This window comes from Pleurodeles waltl, chromosome 1_2 (assembly GCF_031143425.1).
Source record: "Pleurodeles waltl isolate 20211129_DDA chromosome 1_2, aPleWal1.hap1.20221129, whole genome shotgun sequence".
Taxonomy (NCBI): domain Eukaryota; kingdom Metazoa; phylum Chordata; class Amphibia; order Caudata; family Salamandridae; genus Pleurodeles; species Pleurodeles waltl.
Window position 1 is genome coordinate 397466750 of NC_090437.1, and position 23319 is coordinate 397490068.

General features: G+C 48.5%; 1 protein-coding gene across 6 annotated transcripts in view; it reads right to left on the reverse strand.

Moving 5' to 3' along the window:
- Positions 1–23319, reverse strand: part of PSIP1 (PC4 and SRSF1 interacting protein 1) — a 524703-nt gene that overhangs the window by 261742 nt on the left and 239642 nt on the right. For all 6 annotated transcript variants that reach the window (XM_069240070.1, XM_069240030.1, XM_069240049.1 and 3 more), the window contains one exon: positions 6552–6801. In XM_069240070.1, coding sequence (XP_069096171.1) covers positions 6552–6801 — 250 coding nt within the window. The remainder of the gene's footprint in view (positions 1–6551; positions 6802–23319) is intronic.

Consider the following 23319-nt stretch of genomic DNA (forward strand, 5'->3'; position numbering starts at 1 on the left):
ACACGTCCGAACCCGATGGCAGAAAAAAAAACAATCTAAGATAGAGTCTATGCCCATGCGCAATGGAGCCGAAATGGGAGGTGTCCCTCGATCTCGTGACTCGAAAAGACTTCTTCGAAGAAAACAACTTGTAACACTCCGAGCCCAACATTAGATGGCGGGATGTGCAAAGCATGTGTATCTGCAGCTACACATGCCATCGAACATATATATATATATATATATATATATATATACACACACACACATACACATACACACACACACACACATTATTTTATATATATAGAGATATAACAGTATCTCAAACTATATTGCATAGCAATTATAGACTACTGCATATAAAATAGTTTCTATACAATAAAGGAAAGGTCTCACCTTAATGAAAGAGATGACGTAAGACAGCTTGTCCAACTAGAGAGTCAGTTCTCTGCGACGACTCCAAACAGTAGTGCTGCGTAAAGGAGTGCGTAGTCTTCCATGTCGCAGCCTGACATATTTTATCCAGAGCAATGCCCTGAAACAGAGCAACCGATGTGGAGACTTCTCTCGTGGAGTGCGCTCTCGGGCGCTTAGTCAAGGGTTTTCCTCCTTTGGTGTGGCAAAACTGAATTATAGAAGCAATCCACCGGGCTATGGTGGCCTTAGTGACCCCTGCTCCTTGCCGTCCATGAGAATAAGATACCAACAGCTGATCGGATTTCCTCATTTGTCTGGCACTCTGGAGGTAAAATTTGAGGCATCTCTTGATGTCCAAAGAATGCAGAGCCTTTTCTGCAATTGTAGATGGATTTGGGAGAAAAGTTCGTAGTATCACGGGCTCATTCAGGTGAAATGATGATGGCACTTTAGGAATGTACCTGGGGTTGGTCCGGAGCGAACAAAGTCATCCGAAAAAAACAGAAAAGGTTCTTCAGTAGTAAAAGCTTGTATATCGCTGACTCTCCTGGAGGAAGTGAGAGCAAGCAGAGTTGCCACCTTCCATGTGATGTACTTGAGTTCAACTCTGTGAATAGGTTCGAAAGGAGCTTTCATTAGCTGGGACAGGACTACATTCAAATGCCACTCTGGCGGAGGTGGACGCACTGGAGGGAAAGTGCGGAAGAGGCCTTTCATGAACTGCTTAATAATCCTGGATGAGCCGAGTGAGGGCAGAGCGTCTATAGGAGGCTATAGCTGCCAAATGAATCTTAACCGATGCATGGCATAGACCGGCCTTTGAGAGGGTGAGAAGGTACGAGAGAATTTGTTCCGGCTTATTCTGTAAAGGATGGAACTTGTTCTGAGAACACCAAACACAAAATCTCTTCCATTTGAGCTTGTACTTCTTATTTGTACTGTCCGCTCATGCCCTAGATAAAATCCGTCTGCATTCCTGATCAATGTTCATACCCTGGAACTCTCGGAACTCAGGAGCCAAGCGAGCAATTGAAGAGATGTTGGATCGGGATGAAGAATCTGACCCTGATTCTTCGTGAAAAGGTTGTGGTTGCAGGGAAGGCGCATAGGATTGGCCACGGACCGGAGTAGAAGCTCCGGGTACCAGTACTGCCTGGGCCATCTGGGCGCTATGAGAATGATCCTGCAGCACTCCGACTTCATCTTCCTGAGGAGCCTAGGGATCAACAGGATGGGGGCAAAAGCGTAGGCAAAGATCCCGGACCATCTCATCGAAAGAGCATTTCCCCACGACCCCGGGAGTGGGTATCGACTGGCGAAGAATTGGCATTTGGCGTTCTGATTGGTGGCAAACAAGTCTAGGATCGGTTGTTCCCAGCGTTGGAAGACGCCGTTGAGTACCTTCTGGTTGAGTTCCCACTCGTGGCAGTTGTCGTCCGTCCTGTTGAGAGGATCCGCTAGGGCATTGTTGACCCCTGGCAGGTTCTCCACCCTGAGGCGAATATTGTGCAGCATGAGCCAGTCCCAAAGAGATTGAGGTTCCCTTGAGAGGGAGAGTGATCTTGTTCCTCCATGCTTGCTGATATAAAACATACTTATTGTGATGTCACACTGATGACCCTGCAATGCGTGTAAGAAAAGCCTTGAGCGTGAGGTGGATCGGCTTTAATTCCAACAGATCTATGTGCATTCCTTTCTGAACATCCAACCATCTTCCCTGAATGCGCACGTCTTGTAAATGGCCTCCCCAGCCTTCCATGGTAGCGTCTGTGGTGATGATCAAATCTGTTACTGGTGTTAGAAAAGTAAGTCCTTGGGAGAGATGGTTGGTCTGAGACCACCACCGCAAAGCCTGTCGAATTCTTGGTGTAATACTTATTAAGTCGTCGAAGGATCCTTGCGACTGGGACAATTGGAGCTGTAACTCCTCTGGGTAAAGGTCTCATTCTCAATCTCAATCTTGCTAGACGAACTAGGACGATGGCTGAGGAAATCATGCCTAGAAGCGACTTGAACAGTCCTACTGAAACAAACTTTTTTCTGGAAATACTGACAGCCAAGTTGGTTAGTTTCTGCTGCTGTGCCGGGGTGAGGTATGCCTTGTTTTTGATAGTGTCTAGTTCTGCACCCAAGAAGACTCTCCTGCGTGAGGGAAGGATGACTGACTTCTGTAGATTTACTGTTAGCTCCAAACTGCGAAATAATTTCAGGCAAGCGTTTGTAGCCCTGGATGCTAGTAGTGAAGAAGGAGCTTTTATGAGCCAGTCGTTCAGGTATGGAAACACCTGATAACCCCTGTTGCTGAGAAAACCTGCGACTGGGGCAAGACATTTCGTGAAAATTTGTGGCGCTGACTTCAGACTGAATGGGAAAACTTTGAATTGATAATGGGTACCGGCCACAGTAAAGCGGAGATACTTGCGATGTTTTTGATGTATTGGTATGTGGAAATAAGCATCCTGGAGATCCATTGTGGTCATAAAATCTCCAGGATTGAGAAGGTGTAGGATATCCGACAGCGTGATCATCCAAAAGGATTGTTTCCGAAGGAACTTGTTGAGCTTCCTGAGATCTAGTATCGGTCTCCATTCCCCTGACTACTTCTTTATCAAAAAGAATTGGGAATAGAACCCAAGACCTTTTTGCTGAACCAGAAACTTTTCTATTGCTCCCTTGGCAAGCATCAGGAATACGTCTGGATTTTCCTGGTGGATGGTGCAGTGGTTTTTGAATGAATTCCAATGTATGACCTCTTGTCACTATATCCAGCACCCATTTGTCTGATGTAATGTTTTTCCACTCCTGGATGTAATTGGAGATGTTCGCTCCTACTTGCTGAGCCTGTAAATTTTGGGGAAGAGTAGCCGGTGCCTGGTGATGATCATAGTTTTCTGGGTTGATCCTGGTTTTGGGAACCCTGTCTTCTCTTTCCTCCCTGTCTGGCATATGAGGCAATGGATGGTTGCCTATACTGCTAGTGATAGGATGGCCTATATTGAGGCGGCTGATACTGCCTGTGAAAGGAACCTCGAAATGAGGTAAATCCTCTACCTCTTGCACCCCAAAAGGGCTGTTTCTGGACTGCAAGGTACCTAGGGACTTAGCAGTAGCTGTGTCGATCTTGATGGCCTGCAGTGCGTCGTCTACATGCTTGCCGAAGAGATTCTCCGTCGTAAGGCATGTCAAGAATTCTGGACTGCACTTCCGGTCTGAAAGATGTGGCCTTGAGTCAACCCTGTCGGCGTAATACTGCAGCACCAGCCAGCTGACGAATACCGGTGGAGGCTATATCTAGAGCACAGTCAATTATCTCTTCAGATGTACGTTCACCTTCTTGGAGGATCTTCTGTGCCTCTGCTTGTTTGCTTTCAGGGATGAGGACCATAAAAGCCTGCATATCAGACCACATTTGTCAATCATCACGACCCCAGATCACTAAGGAATTTGCTGCTCCAACAGTAATTGCTGACATGGAGGAGAACCTTTTGCCCACGTTATCTAATCTCCTTCCTTCTTTATCTGGAGGAGTAGAGATAGGCGCCGACGGGTTCTTAGAACGCCTTTGAGCCGCTTGAGAAATAAGAGAGTCCGGCTTTGGGTGACCAGTTAGACATGCCGGAGAGTCCTGAATTGCCTTGTATTTTTTGTCAAGCTTTTGTGGCACTGGTGGAACTGTTGCCTGGTTGCGCATGATCTTGATTCCCTCGCTCCATATAAAGTCAATAAGAATGGCCCTTACAGACTTCCTTGCTTGCTCTTTAAAATCATGGAGGAAGCATTCAGACTGCGAGACAGATGTTGGCAGGTGGAAGCGTGCAGCCCCCCTATCCATTAAATTGTGAAAGCCACCTATATCCTCCGGTGGAGAATCTGAAGGGTGAGGAGGCGGTGGAGAAGGAGTGGGGGCTAAGTAGTCATCCCATTCCTCAGTAGGATGTTGTGGCGTCGATATCTCCCCTTCTTCCTCTTCTTCCCCTGATGTTGAAACTTCATCTCCAGGGGGAGCAGCTAACACGGAATGAGGAGTCATCCTGGGAGTAGGTGGAGGTACGCTCCTTGGTGTAACAGGAGAAGTTGGTGGTGGTGGCTGATCTTCTGCTGTAACTGGGAACCTCCTCCTATAATCCTGCAACATTGACTGTAAGTCCTGGATCAAGGAGGCAGGCATCTGGACAGAGTCTCTTGGTTGAAGTGGTTGATAATAGCGCTCTTGATGAGTAATAAGGTTGATATTGATCATACTCATCATCGTGATCCACTTCCTGATATTTAACATACAACTGGGATGGGCTGTGTGCATCTCCAAATGGACCCTCCTCCGATTCCTCCCAGTCCAGCAAATGAGTAGGTAATAGGGTTGACACCTTACTTGGTGAAGTGTCTGTAGGATAGATCGCTGATCTGGGCAAAGATGTGATCTTTACCATGGCTCGAAGATCAGGAGACCTGGAAGAGGTAGGAATGGCCTCTATCTGGCCCACAGGCACCATTGGCATTGTCGATGGTGTCAATGACGATGGTCCCGTCGACGGCACTGTTATAATAGATGATCCTTCCATCAATGACGGTCTCGACGGTGGTCTTGTCGACGGTGATACAGTCGACGAAGCTCTCGTTGGTGGTGTTGCAGTCGACGAGGCTTTTGAAGACAATGTCTTCAATGACTATGTTGTCGTCGACGAAGGCATTGACGTTGTCAGCGACGCAATTTTTTCTGGAATCCTCGTTAACAGAGGTTTAATAGAAGAAAAAGGAGCCTTTACCGCCAACGTAGTCGTCGCCGACAATGGTCTCGTCAACGAGGTGGTGGAGACGGTAGATGTGAACACCACCGTCGTCGTCGTCACGGTCGTCGACGGTGGTGTCGTCGTCGACTTCATTTTTATGAATACCTTTCTAGAGGTAGAAGACTCAGAGGAAGGATAACGGCGGGACGACTTCTTCTTTTGACGAGGAGAGGATGGCTCAGAAGAAATTGAGCCTTGTAAGCCTTTTGCAGCTTCTCTATGATGTAATTTCTGTCGCTTTCTGGATCTTTCCGCCTGGCCCAGGTCCTCAGATTTAGACCTTTTTGTATGGCCTTTCTGACTCACTCTCCTCACCTGAAGTACAGGATTTTGCCTATAATCATGTCAGAAGTCTACCCTCACAGTCTCTGAGGGTCTTTGAGGATAAAGTACGGCATATCTTGCAGTCCTTCACTTGGGTAGAGGCAGTATAAGCAGTCTTTATGTGGATCATCCACATGGAGCCTTTTCTTGCCAAAGGTCTTGCAAGGGCGGAAAAGGCCTTTTCTAGAAGAATCTGACATGCTTAGAGTTTACTTGAGAGAAAAATACTTCTGAAGAAGCAGAAAACTGAGCAGAGCTCAGAGAGACTCCCTTCACACGACGTGCGGTAGAAAATCTGAGGGAAGGAGCTTCTCTGGAGAGTGTTCTAGAGGGTGCTGGTACCTGATTGGCCAGCAGCCAGGTTTAGGTCCTTTTCACAAAAGGACTTAGATAGGCTATATGAGTGACGGGTGTTGCCATTATAGCCTATAGAACAATTTTTTTATTTGTTAATTGCTTTTTATGTACCGTGGGGCTCCCACTTCGACAACGGGGATGATTCAAGCATGTGAATTTATGAAAGATCCAATACTGGATAAATACACATCACATTAAAAAATATATAAAAATAACAAGTACTGTGTCATACGACTAGCTCAGGGAAGTAAGAGAGAAAATCAGCAGACCAGAACAAAGAAAGGCCAAATTCGCACAAGATTATTTATTTTGTAAAATGGGAGCTTGCTCTGGCTCTTTGCCAGTCTGAAGAGGACATCCAAGTGTAATAAAAAGAGGTTCTTTTTTTTTTTTTTAAACAAAATATCAACTTATTCAAGAAAGCATTTCACAAAATGGCAGGTTTAGATAACAGTAAAGCACAAACTTCACCAGCATTGGGCTGTTTAGGATCTCAGCTCAAGGAAGAGCTTTGAATCAGTGAGTGATGTGAAGGAAAGACAATTATATTCTGTAGCAGTTATAGATTAACTCTCACCAGCTTGGGAGAAAAAAAAAATGTTTATCTGCAAAATATTTCAAACAACAAAAAAGGCCTCTCTGCCAACCAATGTCCCTTTATGCAAAAAAATAATACATTGGCACCTTCTGTTCTTCCTCTGCCTCCTGCTGTTGCAGTTGATGTTCCTCCCCATCAGAGTCAGTATTTGATGTGGGCCCTTTTTTCACTGCAATTGTACTCTTGGGTTCTCCTCCAGCGTGGTCTTCTTTCTTTTCAGGCTGTGTTCTTGACTTGTCTTCTTCCTCTTTTTGAACTTCATCAATTTTACCCAGCAATTGCTTTTGCAATTTTTCTTCAATTGCTGGGTTTGGTTTCTCATCTTTCTCACCAATGCTAAAAGAAATAACACAATATATTTCACCAGTAGCTAATGTCAAAAAAAGAAAAACGTGCGCACTTTACAGCAGCGAGCCTCAATTACATCCCGTAGGTTTGGTTCATGTAAGAATTTCAGGATAATCATTATGCAAATGAGTTCATTTCCATTCCTTGTATCAAAATGTAGCTTATATAAGCATTTTGAAAACGTGAAAAGGATACAACATCCTCCACCCCCTTGCTCAGCAGCAATGATTTACACAATCTCAGATATTGTAATTGCATTTAGAGAGCATTTACAATCCACCACAACGATGTGTACAAACATACCAAAACAAATATATAAAAAGGGCATTTCTAATTTTACTACATTAAAGCTAAGCAAGCCACTGGATACTTCGGAGTCTTATAAGAAAATGCAAGCATTACAAGGCCTAAACCATGGATTAAGTGGGAGAAGCAGGGCATACATTAATTAGAGCTAGATGTGGCAAAAAAGCCAAATCACAGTACAGTCTGCAGCTTTTGGAAGCACTTAGGTTGAATGATACCTCTATTGGTTGGTACAAAAAAATACTTTTTCTCTAGTTACATCAAGCAGCAAAGTGGAAGTTGGCACAGTCCAAGGTAAGAAACACGTTACTGTGCAAACTTGTTGATGCTGCGCACAAGATTCTGCAAGCATCACTTGATGCATTTGTCTAAATCAATACAGTAATCTCTTGTAAACATATGCAATAAATACCTTGTAGCCATTCTAGCGTTATATTGCTAATACCAGTAGCAATCCTGTGAGTGAAGTATCTCAGGTAATGGTCAGTGGGTGGCCAAGAAAAGGCCTGCCTTGTGTCAATTTTTGTCATTCCAACATGCAAGTCTTGGCTGAATGCTGGCCTTTACCAATACATAATGGCTTTCTGGCGACCCGCTAGTAATGACCAGTGCTTGGCCAGGAACTCTTGTAAGGGTTGCATCTGGAGTCTTTGTGCCTCCTTTTGTTTGTTCGCAATATAATGCTGATTTTGCATGCTGGGTCTGGAGAGCACCCAGTGCTTTAATGGTATATGTCTTTTCTGCTTTTCTATAATATGTAGTCAACCTGCGGGTCATAGAAATATTCCCCACTGAAGAGGGCATTTACGAGATGTTGCTTTGCTTTAGGAAAAACCCAGATATCCTAAGCCATGCATGCCTGTACAGAATTACACTTGTATTGACCTCTCTGGAGGTAATGTCAGCAGCATCTATTGCACACCTGATGTTTATGTTCCAGTATGCGTTCCAAATATGGTTCATTAGTTGGACCATATCTTTTCAATGGTACCTACTGAACCTTGAGACCCACAGAATCGGCAATACAGTGAGTAGCAGTCACAAGTGCAACACATTTCCCAGTGGCACTGATCTTCCTGCTTTCCTTGTACGAGGCAGAATGCCACCAGTGCAAAAGCTCTCTTCCGAACTGTATGTACCACCTGAGATTTAGGAGGCACAACTCCGGATGTATATGCGATCCTCCGGGCCACTTTGTATTATTTTTCTCTATCCTCAGAGTGACGAGCTAGGCCTTCTCTAGTTCCCTTATGTCACAGAGCGAGTCATACTTCGAATCACGGCAGGAACTGGATGGAACAATCAATCTTAAGAGTTTCCACAAGGAAACCTTCCTCCATTACATGGAGTTGGACTTGACAGTGTGCAGCTGCCTGTGTGTTGAAGGAAAGGCATGATATGACAAGGTGTTGCCAGGGGTTGATGATTTAACAGGGTAAGTCTCCAAGCCAGAGTTAACGTAAGGGTCAGCATTGTAGTTCTCCACGGGTCATTTCCTTGTGTGCTGGCAGTGACTGGTCATAAGGTTGTGGATATGTGTGGGGTGAGACCTGTGGTGATGGGTACCTATGTGGTGACTGTAGTGGAGGTGGCCTTGGGCTGAGAGATCGTGGGTAAGGTTGCAGAGTCTAATGCTGAAGGGGCTGGGACTTTGGAGGAAGCCCAGACTGTTGTGGTGCTAGAAGGCAGGCCAGAATCTGGACAATGTAAAGGGGGAGTGACCAATCCCCTGTCCATCACTACCCCAGGGGTGGTGCCCAGAGCTCCTCCAGGAGGCCATCTGATTCTGCCATCTTGAATCCAAGGTGGGCAGAGTCCCCTGGGAGCATCTGAGTGGACAGGTCAGGTAGGTGACGTCACAGACCCCTCCTGATAGGTGGTCACCCTGCTAGGTAACCAACCTCCTTTCATGGGCTATTTAGCGTCTCCCATCTCAGGTGGGTCCTCAGATTCGACATGCAAGATTCCAGAGGGATTCCTCTGCATCATTTACTGGCCACCGGGACAACAACTGGACCCTCTAGGAACCAAACATCTGCAACTCCAGCAATGACTCTGCTCTGCAACATTGTTTCTCCGGCTCAATCCAGCAACTGCAACACTTCCCTGTCTGTGCATCCTCTGAGGACGATGAGTCTTCAGCCTGCACAACAAGTAAGAAGGAATCTCCCTTGGAGTGGAGTCACTCCTCTACATCCGCAGGCACCAACTGCAACAACGACTGGCTGCGTGGATCCTCTCTCCTCTGGAACTGTGTGGATCCTGCATCACAGGTGATGGTTTGGAGTAGTCACTTTGGTCCCCTCTATTAGCTGTCCAACTTGGGAGACGGTAAGCCCTTGCCTCTCCTTGCAGGACAGTACCCCCGTGCACTGCAACTCTAGCAGGTAGCAAGGCTTGTTTGTTCATCCTCCAAGTGATTTTCAGGCTCTGTGTAGTCCCAAACTCCAGCACTCCTTCCTGCAAAGCATGATCTGCCTGCCTGCGGCTCCAGCATTATCGGACTCCTCTTCAAGTGTGCTGAGTGGGCCTCACTGCGCCCCCTGCCCGTATGCCACCTGTGGCGGCTGCCTCTTTTTGTGACTCTTCCAGCTGCTGAGGGTCACCTCGGACTCAACTCCTTGGGTCGAGTCCCCTAGGCCTTGCTGTTCCTCTTTAGCCTCGCAAAACTCTCATCTCCAACTCTTGCATTTGCCAAGGCTTGTTTGTGGTTTTCCAGCACCACTGACCAATTGCATCACGACTGCCGACATGGGACATTATTTGCATCGCTTATGGAACTCCTCTTCTGCTCCTGTGCTGCACTGCTGACTCTTCATCCACCGTCGACCTAGTCCTGCATCCACAGAAGGGTGGGTAGTGGCTCCTGACACTCCAACCAAACTGGACTTGGCCCCCTTCTTTTTCAGGTCCTCTTCTGTCAGGATGCACCTTTGGTTTCTTCCAGTCTTGTCTGGGTCTTGCACATTCCTTTTCCAAAGTTCTCCTGTGAGTCTGGGGAAAAAACAGGTACTAACCTCCTCTCTCCTGGTCGCTGGAGGCCCCCTGGTACTTACCTTTAGGGGTTCCTACTTCCTCCAGCTCCCCTCTACAGATTCCACTTCCTTGGATGGTGGACTGCCTTTCACATTCCAATTACTTAGTATATGGTTTGGTCTTCCCTTAGAGCGACGTTACTCAAAGTACGGCCCGCGGGCCGCCAGCGGCCCCACGGACCTACCTTGGCGGCCCGCGGAGACGTACAACAAACGCCATATGATAATGGCCGCAGTATGTAAACATAGAAGAGGGCCGCAGGAGCATGCGCAACAGTGGCTTCTTTGCGCATGCTCCCGCGGCCCTCCTCTATGTTTACGTACGGCGGCCATTATTTATGGCGTTTCCGTGACGATCCTGGAAGCCAAAGCCCCATAAAAGTCAGCGCTTGCTGCTAACTTTTACGGGGCTTTGTCGTCTGCTTCCTGTCACCGGCTCCACGTCTGCTGCCCGCCTGCCTGCCTGCCGTTCTACATTTGTGGCATCTTTACAGTGCTTTGAGTCAGGTAAGGCTCTTTGGTTATTTATTTATTTGTTTTTAATGTAGTGTGTGTGTTACAGGGGTAGGGGTATGAGCAGATTGCGCTGTGTGTGTGTGTTACTGGGGTAGGGGTGAGAGCAGATGGCGCGTGTGTGTTACTGGGGTAGGGGTGAGAGCAGATGGTGCTGTGTGTGTGCGCTGTGTGTGTGTTACTGGGGTAGGGGTGAGAGCAGATTGCGCTGTGTGTGTGCGCTGTGTGTGTGTTACTGGGGTGTGTGTGAGAGCAGATGGCGCGGTGTGTGTTACCCGGGTAGGGGTGAGAGCAGATGGCGCTGTGTGTGTGTTACTGGGGTAGGGGTGAGAGCAGATGGCGCTGTGTGTGTTACTGGGGTAGGGGTGAGAGCAGATGGCGCTCTGTGTGTTACTGGGGTAGGGGTGAGAGCAGATGGCGCTGTGTGTGTTACTGCATTGTTTAGCAATGTTTTGAAAAAGGGGGCGGGGTGGTTGTTCCCCCTCTAAGCCCCCCCAAACCCTCCCCCGCTGTCACTTCAGTGCGGCCCTCGGCTGCAAACCATACTGCAATTTTGGCCCCCGAGAAAAAGTTTGTGAGTACCCATGCCTTAGAGCCTTCACTATTTTCTATTGCTTTTACTATTTTCCATTGCCTTCTATGGTAATCACTGACTTATAATGTGTACATAATAGAGTGTTTACTTAAGTCCTATTGAAGTATTGCCTATTCAGTATTTTGGTATTTGTGTTACTATAATAAAACACCTTCAGTTTTCTAACACTGTGTAGTTCTTTAGTGTTTGTAAGTGCTGTGTGACTATAGTGGTATTGCATAAGCTTTGCATGTCTCCTAGATAAGTCTTGGCTGCTCATCTACAGCTACCTCTAGAGAGACCTGGTTTTCTAGACACTGTCTTCACCTCAATAATAGGGGATACATGGACCTGGTATAATGGAATGCGAACATAGGACCCCCACCTACGTAAGTGGAATGTGTAGAGGGGAGCTCAGGGTGCTAGGAAACTGCAAAGGTAAGTACCACTGTGCCTCCTAGTGACCAGGAGGAAAGAAGTAAATCACCAGATTTTCCCCAAACCACCCAAAAGGAACAAAATGCAACACTCAGACAAGACTGCAAGAAACCAGCAGTGGATTCCTAAAATGGCATCCCAGCACTCACGAAGCCCAGGAAAATGGAAGTGGAGTTTGTGGGGGCACCTCTGCTAGTGCAGGGATGACCTCACACACAGGTACTTGCATCCTACCCTCTTGGCTAGGAGGGCCTGCCATAGGGGTGACTTACAGTGACCTGGTGCAGTGGGCTGAAGTGAAAAGGGTACATGCACCCTTTTAACGCAGGCTGCAATGGCAAGCCTGCAGATACACTTTGCATGGGCTCCCAATGGGTGTCATAATACATGCTTCAGCCCATGGGGATAACTTTGTACCCCAATGCCCTGGGTACCATATACTAGAAACTTGCAAAGGGGGCACCAGTATGCCAAATGTGCAGTGTAAGTAGCCAAGTTACAAAGTTTGAAAGGAGAGAGCATAATCATTGGCATCCTGGTTAGCAGGATCCCAGTGAACACAGTCAAACACAATGACAACAGGCAGAAAATGGAGGTAACCATGCCAAGAAAGAGGGTACTTTCATACACAAACACCCCTCAAACGAAGGACAAAAAGGCTGTGTCCAGTTGAGTCTTCATTGTCTAAGTGGATATATCTGGAGAGTCCATCTGCATTGGAGTGGTTACTCCCAAGTCTATGTTCCACTGTATAGTCTATTCTCTGTAGGGATATGGACCACCTTAACAGTTTGGGATTTTCACCTTTCATCCGTTTGAAACAAAGAAAGGGATTGTGGTCTGTCAGAACTAGGAAGTGAGTGCCAAACAAGTATGGCCCCAGCTTCTTCAAGGCCCAGACCACAGCAAATGCCTCCCTTTCTATGGCTGACCAATGCCCTTCCCTGGGGGGTCAAGCTCCTGCTTATAAAAGCTACAGGTTGGTCCTGGACCCTCCAGTGTTAAGTTAACACTGCCCCAACCCCTACCTCAGAAGCATCTGTCTGAACTATGAACTGCTTGGAGTAGTCAAGGCTTCTTAAAATGGGTGCAGAGCATATGGCTTGTTTAAGATCCTCAAAGGCTTTTTGACAGCTAGCTGTCCATAAAACTGTATTTGCCATTCTCTCTGAGGTCATTAAGAGGGGCTACAATGGAGCCATAGTTCTTAATTAACCTACTGACATACCCAGACTCATTTGAGTTTTAGTAATTGGGGGGAGTCCAGTTCAAAATTGTTTGGCTTTTCTCCTGCAGTGGTTGAATCTGGCCTCTACCTACCAGGTGACCCAGATATACAACCTCCCCCTGCCCTTTCTGGCACTTAGAGGCCTTGAAAGTGAGGCTTGCTTTCTGCAGAGCCTCCAAATCATTCCACAGGTGGAGCAGGTGATCCTCCCACATGGAGCTAAAGACAACTATATCATCTAGATAAGCTGAACTATAGGCTTCCAATCCTTGGAGGACTGTATTCGCCAGCCTCTGAAATGTGGAAGGTGCATTTTTCAGACCAAAGGCCATCACTGTAAAGTGATAATCCCATCCAATGGTTGAAAAGGCTGCCTTTGGTTTAGCATTGTCTGATGATTTGACCTGCCAATAGCCTGCAGTCAAATCAAATGTACTTATATACTGGCAAATACCAGTGTATGTATTAGCTCATCTGCCCTAGGGATCGGAAGAGCATATGTCTTTGTGACAGTGTTGAGCCCTCTATAGTCAACACAAAACCTAATTTCTCTTTTCCCATTCTGACAGTGAGGTTTTGGGGTGAACACCACTGGGCTAGCCCAGGGGCTGTCCGAGTGCTCAATGACTCCTGGGTCCAGCATCTTTTGCACTTCTGCTGTGATGCAGTCTCTAACGTGGTCAGGTTGACTATAGATTTTACTTTTTATGGGCAAACTGTCCCCTGTATCAATGGTGTGTTCACACCATGTTGTCTGACCAGGTGTTATAGAGAACAGTTCTGTGAACTTGCCTAGGAGACTCTTGCAGTCTTCTTTCTGTGACTCAGAAAGGCAGTCTGCAAGGACTACCCAATCAACTGAGCAATCAGCTGCAGTGTTGGAGAAGAGGTCAGGGAAAGGGTCACTCTCTTTTTCCTGTTGCTGATCAGTTTCCATTGTAAGAAGCTGGACTGGTGTGTGGAGGGTACGTAAGGTACTTACACCTTATACCAGGTCCAGGTATCCCCCTATTAGTGTAGTGTAGGCAGTGTCTAGAAGCTCTCTAGAGGTAGCTGTGGATGAGCAGCCAAGGCTCATCTAGGAGACATGCGAAGCTCATGCAATACCACTGTGGTCAAACAGCACTTATACAGATGAAAGAAACCACACAGTTTTACCAAAATAAAGGTCACTTATTATGGGTAACACAATACCAAAAATACTGTAGAGGCAATACTACCTTAACAGGGGAGTAAACACACAATATATATGGAAAATGTCACTTACCCAGTGCAGGAAAATGGCTCCCTGTTGCAGTTACCCCCCGCTTTTTGCCTGATATTGATGCTGACTTGACTGAGAAGTGTGCGGGGACCCTGCTAACCAGGCCAAAGCACCAGTGTTATTTCACTTAAAATGTACCATTGTTTCCACAACTGGCACACCCCTGGCACACAGATAAGTCCCTTGTAAAAGGTACCAGTAGTACCAAGGGCTCTGTGACCAGGGAAGGTCCCTAAGGGCTGCAGCATATGTTGTGCCACCCTAAGGGACCCCTCACCTAACACATGTACACTGCCATTGCAGATTGTGTGTGTTGGTTCGGAGAAAAAGGCAAAGTTGACATGGCATCCCCCTCAGGATGCCATGCCCACAAAATACTGCCTGTGGCATAAGTAAGTCCGGCCTCACAGTCTTAAGGCAGGGTGCACTATACCACAGGTGAGGGCATAGCTGCATGAGCAATATGCCCATACAGTGTCTAAGTCTATTCTTAGACATTGTAAGTACAGTGTGGCCATATTAAGTATATGGTCTGGGAGGTTGTCAAAACGAACTCCACAGCTCCATAATGGCTACACTGAATACTGATGCCAGTGTTAGATTTATTTAAAAAATGCACACAGAGGGTATCTTAGAGATTCCCCCTGTATTTTACCCAATCCTTCAGTGCAGGACTGACTGGTCTGTGCCAGCCTGCTGCTGAGAGACAAGTTTCTGACCCCCTGGGGTGAGAGCCTTTGTGCTCTCTGAGGCCAGAAACAAAGCCTGAACTGGGTGGAGGTGCTTAACACCTCCCCCTGCAGGAACCTCAAAGGCTCAGGCTTCCTGTTACAATGTCTCAGGGCACTCCAGCTAGTGGAGATGCCCGCCCCCTGGACACAGCCCCCAATTTTGGCGGCAAGTCCAGAGGAGATAATGAGTAAAACAAGGAGGAATCACCTACCAGTCAGGACAGCCCCTAAGGTGCCCTGATCTGAGGTGACCCCTGCCTTTAGAAATCCTCCATCTTGGTATTAGAGGATTCCCTCAATAGGAATAGGGATGTGCCCCCCTCCCCTCAGGGAGGAGGCACAAGGAGGGTGTAGCCACCCTCAAGAATAGTAGCCATAGGCTACTGCCCCTCAGACTTAAGCACACCCCTAAGTTGAGTATTTAGGGGCGACCCTGAACCCAGGAAATCAGATTCCTGCAACCTGAAGAAACAAGAAGGACTGCTGACCTACAAGCCCTGCAGAGAAGACGGAAGACAACTGCTTTGGCCCCAGCCCTACCAACCTGTCTCCTGACTCGAAAACCTGTAACCAGCGACACATCCGACAGGGACCAGCGACCTCTGAAGCCTCACAGGACTGCCCTGGACCAAAGGACCAAGAAACTTCTGTGAGCAGCGGCTCTGCTCAATTTCAACAACAACTTTGCAACTTTTTTGCAACTTTAAAGAACTTCACTATTCCCGCCAGAAGTGTGACCACCAGGCGACCCTCTGCCTAGCCCAGTCGGTAAGTACCCGCGTCTTCGGAGGGCAGACCAGGGGGGTTTTGTAGGGCACCGGGGGGGGGGGACACAAGTTAGCACAGGAAGGACACCCTCAGCAGCACGGGGGGCGGCCGGGTGCAGTGTGCAAACACACGTCGGGTTTGTAATAGGAATCAATGGGAGACCAAGGGGTCTCTTCAGCGGTGCAGGCAGGCAAGGGGTGGGGGCTCCTCTGGGTAGCCACCACCTGGGCAAGGGAGAGGGCCTCCTGGGGGTCACTCCTGCACTGGAGTTCCGATACTTCAGGTCCTGGGGGATGCGGGTGCAGGGTCTTTTCCAGGCGTCGGGATCTGGGAATCAGACAGTCGCGGTCAGGGGGAGCCTCGGGATTCCCTCTGCAGGTGTCGCTGTGGGGGCTCAGGGGGGACAACTTTGGTTACTCACAGTCTTGGAGTCGCCTGGGGGTCCTCCCTGTAGCGTTGTTTCTTCACCAGTCGAGTCGGGGTCGCCGGGTGCAGTGTTGCAAGTCTCACGCTTCTGGCGGGAATTGCAGGGGTCTTTAAAGTTGCTCCTCTGGAAACAAAGTTGCAGTCTTTGTTGAACAGGGCCGCTGTTCTCGGGAGTTTCTTGGTCCTTTTAGAGCAGGGCAGTCCTCTGAGGATTCAGAGGTCGCTGGTCCTGGGGAAAGCGTCGCTGGAGCAGTTTTCTTCCGAAGGGGGGAGACAGGCTGGTAGGGCTGGGGCCAAAGCAGTTGGTGTCTCCGTCTTCTCTGCAGGGATTTTCAGCTCAGCAGTCCTCTTCTTCTTTAGGTTGCAGGAATCTGAGTTCCTAGGTTCAAGGGAGCCCTTAAATACTAAATTTAAGGGCGTGTTTAGGTCTGGGGGGTTATTAGCCAATGGCTACTAGCCCTGAGGGTGGGTACACCCTCTTTGTGCCTCCTCCCAAGGGGAGGGGGTCACATTCCTATCCCTATTGGGGGAATCCTCCATCTGCAAGATGGAGGATTTCTAAAAGTTAGAGTCACCTCAGCTCAGGACACCTTAGGGGCTGTCCTGACTGGCCAGTGACTCCTCCTTGTTATTCTCATTATTTCCTCCGGCCTTGCCGCCGAATGTGGGGCCGTGGCCAGAGGGGGCGGGCAACTCCACTAGCTGGAGTGCCCTGTGGTGCTGGAACAAAGGGGGTGAGCCTTGGAGGCTCACCGCCAGGTGTTACAGCTCCTGCCTGGGGGAGGTGATAGCATCTCCACCCAGTGCAGGCTTTGTTACTAGCCACAGAGTGACAAAGGCACTCTCCCCATGTGGCCAGCAACATGTCTCGAGTTTGGCAGGCTGCTAAAACCAGTCAGCCTAGACGGGTAGTTGGTTAAGGTTTCAGGGGCACCTCTAAGGTGCCCTCTGGGGTGTATTTTACAATAAAATGTACACTGGCATCAGTGTGCATTTATTGTGCTGAGATGTTTGATACCAAACTTCCCAGTTTTCAGTGTAGCCATTATGGTGCTCTGGAGTCTGTGTTTGACAGACTCCCAGACCATATACTCTTATGGCTACCCTGCAGTTACAATGTCTAAGGTTTTGCTTAGACACTGTAGGGGCACAGTGCTCATGCACTGGTGCCCTCACCTATGGTATAGTGCACCCTGCCTTAGGGCTGTAAGGCCTGATAGAGGGGTGACTTATCTATACTGCATAGGCAGTGTGAGGTTGGCATGGCACCCTGAGGGGAGTGCCATGTCGACTTACTCGTTTTGTCCTCACCAGAACACACAAGCTGGCAAGCAGTGTGTCTGTGCTGAGTGAGGGGTCCCCAGGGTGGCATAAGATGTGCTGCAGCCCTTAGAGACCTTCCCTGGCATCAGGGCCCTTGGTACAAGTTACAAGGGACTTACCTGGATGCCAGGGTGTGCCAATTGTGAAAACAAAAGTACAGGTTAGGGAAAGAACACTGGTGCTGGGGCCTGGTTAGCAGGCCTCAGCACACTTTCAATTCAAAACATAGCATCAGCAAAGGCAAAAAGTCAGGGGGTAACCATGCCAAGGAGGCATTTCCTTACAGTAAGATAGTGGCAAAAGTAGATAATTCTAATGCTCTATTTTGTGGTAGTGTGGTCGAGCAGTAGGCTTATCAGAGGGTAGTGTTAAGCATTTGTTGTACACACACAGGCAATAAATGAGGGAAACACACTCAAAGATTTACTCCAGGCCAATAGGTTTTTATATTGAAAAATATATTTTCTTAGTTTATGTTAAGAACCACATGTTCAAGATTTACATCAAACACTTTAAATGTAAGGTACTTCACTTAGATACTTTGGGAACTTTGAATGAAAACAATATAATGTAAAGTCTTTGTAAAAATGGCAATAAGCTATTTTCAAAGTGGACACTGTGCAAAACTCAACAGATCCTGGGAGAGATAAGTAAAGGTTAGATTAGGAGGTAAGTGTAAGGAAATGCCTCCTTGGCATGGTTACCCCCTGATGTTTTGTCTTTGCTGATGCCAAGTTATGATTTGAAAGTCTGCTGGGACCCTGCTAACCATGCCCCAGCACCAGTGTTCTTTCCCTAAACTGTACCTTTGTCTCCACAATTGGCACAACCCTGGCACTCAGGTAAGTCCCTTGTAACTGGCACCCCTGGTACCAAGGGCCCTGATGCCAGGGAAGGTCTCTAAGGGCTGCAGCATGTCTTATGCCACCCTAGGGACCCCTCACTCAGCACATACACACTACTTCACAGCTTGTGCGTGCTGGTGGGGAGAAAATGACTAAGTCGACATGGGACTCCCCTCAGAGTGCCATGCCAACCTCACACTGCCTGTGGCATAGGTAAGTCACCCCTCTAGCAGGCCTTACAGCCCTAAGGCAGGGTGCACTATACCACAGGTGAGGGCATATGTGCATGAGCACTATGCCCCTACAGTGTCTAAGCAAAACCTTAGACATTGTAAGTGCAGGGTAGCCATAAGAGTACATGGTCTGGGAGTCTGTCAAATACGAACTCCACAGCACCATAATGGCTACACTGAAAACTGGGAAGTTGGGTATCAAACGTCTCAGCACAATAAATGCACACTGACGCCAGTGTGCACTTTATTGTAAAATACACCCAGAGGGCATCAGAAGCCTCAGAGGACTACCCTGCATCTAAAGGACCAAGAAGCTCCCAAGAACAGCGGCCCTGTTCAAGAAATTGCAACTTTCTGAAACAAAGAAGCAACTTTTAAAGACCACACGTTTCCCGCCGGAAGCGTGGGACTTTCCACTCTGGATCCGACATCCCCGGCTCGACCTGCGGAAAACTAACAAGATAAGGAGGACTCCCCGGCGACTGCGAACCCGTGAGTAGCCAGAGTTGACCCCCATAATCTCCCACAGCGATGCCTGCAAAGGAAATCCAGAGGCTCTCCCTGACCGCAACTGCCTGTAACAAGGAACCCGATGCCTGGAACCAGCACTGCACCCGCAGCCACCAGGACCTGAAGGAACCAAACTCCAGTGCAGGAACGAACCCCAGGCGACCCTCTGCCTAGCCCAGGTGGTGGCTACCCGAGGAGCCCCCCCCCCCCCATGTGCCTGCCTACATCGTTGAAGAGACCCATGGGTCTCCCCATTGATTCCTATCAGAAACCTGACGCCTGTTTGCACTCTACACCCGGCTGCCCCTGTGCCGCTGAGGGTGTACTTTTTGTGCAAGCTTGTGTCCCCCCCGGGTGCCCTACAAAACCCCCCTGATCTGCCCTTCGATGACGTGGGTACTTACCTGCTGGCAGACTGGAACCGGGGCACCCCTATTTCCATTGAAGCCTATGTGTTTTGGGCACCACTATGACCTCTGCACCTGACCGGCCCTGAGCTGCTGGTGTGGTAACTTTGGGGTTGCCTTGAACCCCCAACGGTGGGCTACCTTGGATCCAACTTTGAACCCTGTAAGTGTTTTTCTTACCTGTGAACTTAACAAATACTTACCTCCCCCAGGAAGAGTTGATTTTTGCACTGTGTCCACTTTAAAAATAGCTTATTGCCATTTTTGTCAAAACTGTACATGCTATTGTGATTATTCAAAGCTCCTAGAATACCTGAGTGGAATACCTTTCATTTGAAGTATTACTTGTAAATCTTGAACCTTTGGTTCTTAAAATAAACAAAGAAAATATATTTTTCCATATAAAAACCTATTGGCCCGGAGTAAGTCAACTCCCCTCCTAGGGTCAAGTCCCCAGGACCCTGCTGGCCCGCCACAGCTCTGCAAACCCTCCAACAGCTTCTTTTGCATTTGCCTGTGCTTGTTGGTCCTCCTGACAACTGACCGGTCTGCAACCCAGCAACATCAAGTGACAGCTCGTAGGTGACTTCTGGGACTCCTCTGCAGCTCCTGGAGCCCGCAGCTGGACTTCATCTATCACAGTCAATCCAGATCTTCAGCTACAGAAGGGTGGGCATTGGCTCCTGCCCCACCTGGACACTTCTGTGTGGACTGGACTCTGTCACTTTCTTTTGCAGGTCCTCCTCAACCAGAATCCACCCTTGGGTTCCACTGGTCTGGTCCGGTCCTGCTTCTGCATTCTCCAACTGTGATGTCCCCATGTTAGCCTATGGGAGAACCGGCTAACTTACCTCTCTGCACCCGGCTGCTTGGGATCTTCTAGATACTTGCCTTTTGGGATTCCATGCTCCCCCAGCCCTTGTCCAACTAATCCATACACTCTGGTGGTGGACACCTGCTCACATTCCATTTCCTTTTGTGAATGGTTTGCCCCCCATAGATTCCTTCCTAATGTATGCTTTTTTTTTCAAAGCACTTACCTGTATATATTTTGGTGTGTTCACACTGTAGGAAGTTGGCTCTGTATGTGCTATTTCAAAGTAAGGAATAGCATGCACAGAGTCCAAGGGTTCCCCTTAGAGGTAAAATAGTGGTAAAAAGAGATAATACTAATGCTCTATTTTGTGGTAGTGTGGTCGAGCAGTAGGCTTATCCAAGGAGTAGTGTTAAGCATTTGTTGTACATACACACAGACAATAAATGAGGTACACACACTCAGAGACAAATCCAGCCAATAGGTTTTGTTATAGAAAAATATATTTTCTTAGTTTATTTTAAGAACCACAGGTTCAAATTTAACATGTAATATCTTGTTTGAAAGGTATTGCAGGTAAGTACATTAGGAACTTTGAATCATTTCAATTGCATGTATACTTTTCAAGTTATTCACAAATAGCTACTTTAAAAGTGGACACAGTGCAATTTTCACAGTTCCTGGGGGAGGTAAGTTTTTGTTAGTTTTACCAGGTAAGTAAGACACTTACAGGGTTCAGTTCTTGGTCCAAGGTAGCCCACCGTTGGGGGTTCAGAGCAACCCCAAAGTCACCACACCAGCAGCTCAGGGCCGGTCAGGTGCAGAGTTCAAAGTGGTGCCCAAAACGCATAGGCTAGAATGGAGAGAAGGGGGTGCCCCGGTTCCGGTCTGCTTGCAGGTAAGTACCCGCGTCTTCGGAGGGCAGACCAGGGGGGTTTTGTAGGGCACCGGGGGGGACACAAGCCTACACAGAAATTTCACCCTCAGCAGCGCGGGGGCGGCCGGGTGCAGTGTAGAAACAAGCGTCGGGTTTTCAATGTTAGTCTATGAGAGATCAAGGGATCTCTTTAGCGCTGCAGGCAGGCAAGGGGGGGCTTCCTCGGGGAAACCTCCACTTGGGCAAGGGAGAGGGACTCCTGGGGGTCACTTCTCCAGTGAAAGTCCGGTCCTTCAGGTCCTGGGGGCTGCGGGTGCAGGGTCTTTTCCAGGCGTCGGGACTTAGGTTTCAGGGAGTCGCGGTCAGGGGAAGCCTCGGGATTCCCTCTGCAGGCGGCGCTGTGGGGGCTCAGGGGGGACAGGTTTTGGTACTCACAGTCATAGAGTAGTCCGGGGGTCCTCCCTGAGGTGTTGGTTCTCCACCAGCCGAGTCGGGGTCGCCGGGTGCAGTGTTGCAAGTCTCACGCTTCTTGCGGGGAGTTGCAGGGTTCTTTAAAGCTGCTTCTTGAAACAAAGTTGCAGTCTTTTTGGAGCAGGTCCGCTGTCCTCGGGAGTTTCTTGTCGTCGTCGAAGCAGGGCAGTCCTCAGAGGATTCAGAGGTCGCTGGTCCCTTTGGAAGGCGTCGCTGGAGCAGAGTTCTTTGGAAGGCAGGAGACAGGCCGGTGAGTTTCTGGAGCCAAGGCAGTTGTTGTCTTCTGGTCTTCCTCTGCAGGGGTTTTCAGCTGGGCAGTCCTTCTTCTTGTTGTTGCAGGAATCTAATTTTCTAGGGTTCAGGGTAGCCCTTAAATACTAAATTTAAGGGCGTGTTTAGGTCTGGGGGGTTAGTAGCGAATGGCTACTAGCCCTGAGGGTGGGTACACCCTCTTTGTGCCTCCTCCCAAGGGGAGGGGGTCACAATCCTAACCCTATTGGGGGAATCCTCCATCTGCAAGATGGAGGATTTCTAAAAGTTAGAGTCACCTCAGCTCAGGACACCTTAGGGGCTGTCCTGACCGGCCAGTGACTCCTCCTTGTTGCTTTCTTTGTTCCCTCCAGCCTTGCCGCCAAAAGTGGGGGCCGTGGCCGGAGGGGGCGGGCAACTCCACTAAGCTGCAGTGCCCTGCTGGGCTGTGACAAAGGGGTGAGCCTTTGAGGCTCACCGCCAGGTGTCACAGCTCCTGCCTGGGGGAGGTGTTAGCATCTCCACCCAGTGCAGGCTTTGTTACTGGCTTTAGAGTGACAAAGGCACTCTCCCCATGGGGCCAGCAACATGTCTCTGGTGTGGCAGGCTGCTGGAACTAGTCAGCCTACACAGACAGTCGGTTAGGTTTCAGGGGGCACCTCTAAGGTGCCCTCTGTGGTGTATTTTACAATAAAATGTACACTGGCATCAGTGTGCATTTATTGTGCTGAGAAGTTTGATACCAAACTTCCCAGTTTTCAGTGTAGCCATTATGGTGCTGTGGAGTTCGTGTTTGACAGACTCCCAGACCATATACTCTTATGGCTACCCTGCACTTACAATGTCTAAGGTTTTGTTTAGACACTGTAGGGGTACCATGCTCATGCACTGGTACCCTCACCTATGGTATAGTGCACCCTGCCTTAGGGCTGTAAGGCCTGCTAGAGGGGTGTCTTACCTATACTGCATAGGCAGTGAGAGGCTGGCATGGCACCCTGAGGGGAGTGCCATGTCGACTTACTCGTTTTGTTCTCACTAGCACACACAAGCTGGCAAGCAGTGTGTCTGTGCTGAGTGAGAGGTCTCCAGGGTGGCATAAGACATGCTGCAGCCCTTAGAGACCTTCCTTGGCATCAGGGCCCTTGGTACTAGAAGTACCAGTTACAAGGGACTTATCTGGATGCCAGGGTCTGCCAATTGTGGATACAAAAGTACAGGTTAGGGAAAGAACACTGGTGCTGGGGCCTGGTTAGCAGGCCTCAGCACACTTTCAATTGTAAACATAGCATCAGCAAAGGCAAAAAGTCAGGGGGCAACCATGCCAAGGAGGCATTTCCTTACACACACCACTAGAGGAAGGTATACCAATGGTAAGCTAGTTTGCAGTGCTTATAATAAAGTACCTTTATGTTTGCAACACTGTGTGTTTCCTTTAATGTGTGAAAAGTTACTGTGCGACTACTGTGGTATTGCTTCACATGCCTTCTAGATAAG